At 41.8% G+C, this 1,003-nt stretch overlaps 1 protein-coding gene across 1 annotated transcript; it reads left to right on the top strand.

The window, feature by feature from the left end:
* Positions 1–234: 234 nt before the first annotated feature.
* Positions 235–744, top strand: LOC107125302 (synapse differentiation-inducing gene protein 1-like). The gene has a single exon (XM_015428744.1). The coding sequence runs from the start codon at positions 262–264 to the stop codon at positions 742–744; it is 483 nt and encodes a 160-aa protein (XP_015284230.1). The 5' UTR covers positions 235–261.
* Positions 745–1,003: the final 259 nt, after the last annotated feature.

Below are 1,003 nucleotides of genomic sequence, written 5' to 3'. Positions count from 1 at the left end.
CCTCCACCTTACTGAACTAGAAGCCTTTGAGTTCAGATGGTGTGAGACCAAACCAGCACTTACGTGAAAAGGATTTCAATCTACTTGTTCCTAGCACTGCAGCACAGACTGCATTGGTCAAATATATACTGAAACACATATGATACAGATTCAGTTCCCGGAGTTCTTCCAGAACTCACATATTCTTTCTTCTTTTTCTGTTCTTCAGGACTTCTGACAGTCATCTATCTTGGGAGCATCTTGCATAGAGTTTTCAGTAGAATGGAAAGTCTGAGTGAGCTTCAGAACCCCCTGTTAGCCAAGAACAATGGACACCTTCACGGCAGTTATACTTTCCACCAGCACAGCCACCAGGACTATGCCGGCCACCGTTGTCCAGGCAAACTATACTCTTACATCTTCCAAAATTCTGGCAATGCAAGGACTCACCAGCTGCTGGATGCCAGTTCTCTACAGTTGGCTGTTGAAGCATTGTATGGTCCAAATTTTATCCTGGTGAAAGATGAAACCAGTGTCAAAGTCAAGGACAACAAAGTTGAGAGTTGTGAGACAACCTTCACAGAAAACAAAGAGCCCCCCATTGAACCTTCTGATGGGCAGGAAATACAAGGACGATCGCTCATGGAGAATGACATCAAAATCCAGACAGTGTCCTATGAAGTGGAGGAGGAAGAATTCCAGGAATATGAAGTATGTTTCATAGGCTACAATCCTAATGCAAACTGGGGACTTATATCTGAGTAAGCATGCTTACATTTGGGATGCAGATTTATGAAAAACCTTGTTCTGCCTTCTGAGGTAAATTATGTATAATAACTTCCATAACCTGAGAGATACTTCAAGGCCTGATCCTTCAGGGATAACTTTATACTTGAAGGACCAAGTCTCACATTGCAATGTGTTAGGAATGAAAAATGTCCTGAGCTATTTGTAGGAGTAGCATACAAAACAAGGAGAAGTTTTCACTCACTTGTTTTAGACTAATATCCAGAATCTTTCTGTA

Source organism: Gekko japonicus, unplaced genomic scaffold (assembly GCF_001447785.1).
Source record: "Gekko japonicus isolate JY-2015 unplaced genomic scaffold, Gekko_japonicus_V1.1 scaffold37580, whole genome shotgun sequence".
In the NCBI taxonomy this organism is placed as follows: domain Eukaryota; kingdom Metazoa; phylum Chordata; class Lepidosauria; order Squamata; family Gekkonidae; genus Gekko; species Gekko japonicus.
Note: the sequence above shows the minus strand (reverse complement) of the source record. Positions and strands in the feature narration are given on the sequence as shown.

Coding starts and splice junctions, on each gene's coding strand:
- LOC107125302 (XM_015428744.1), top strand. CDS start 262: ATGGAAAGTCTGAGTGAGCTTCAGAACCCCCTGTTAGCCAAGAACAAT.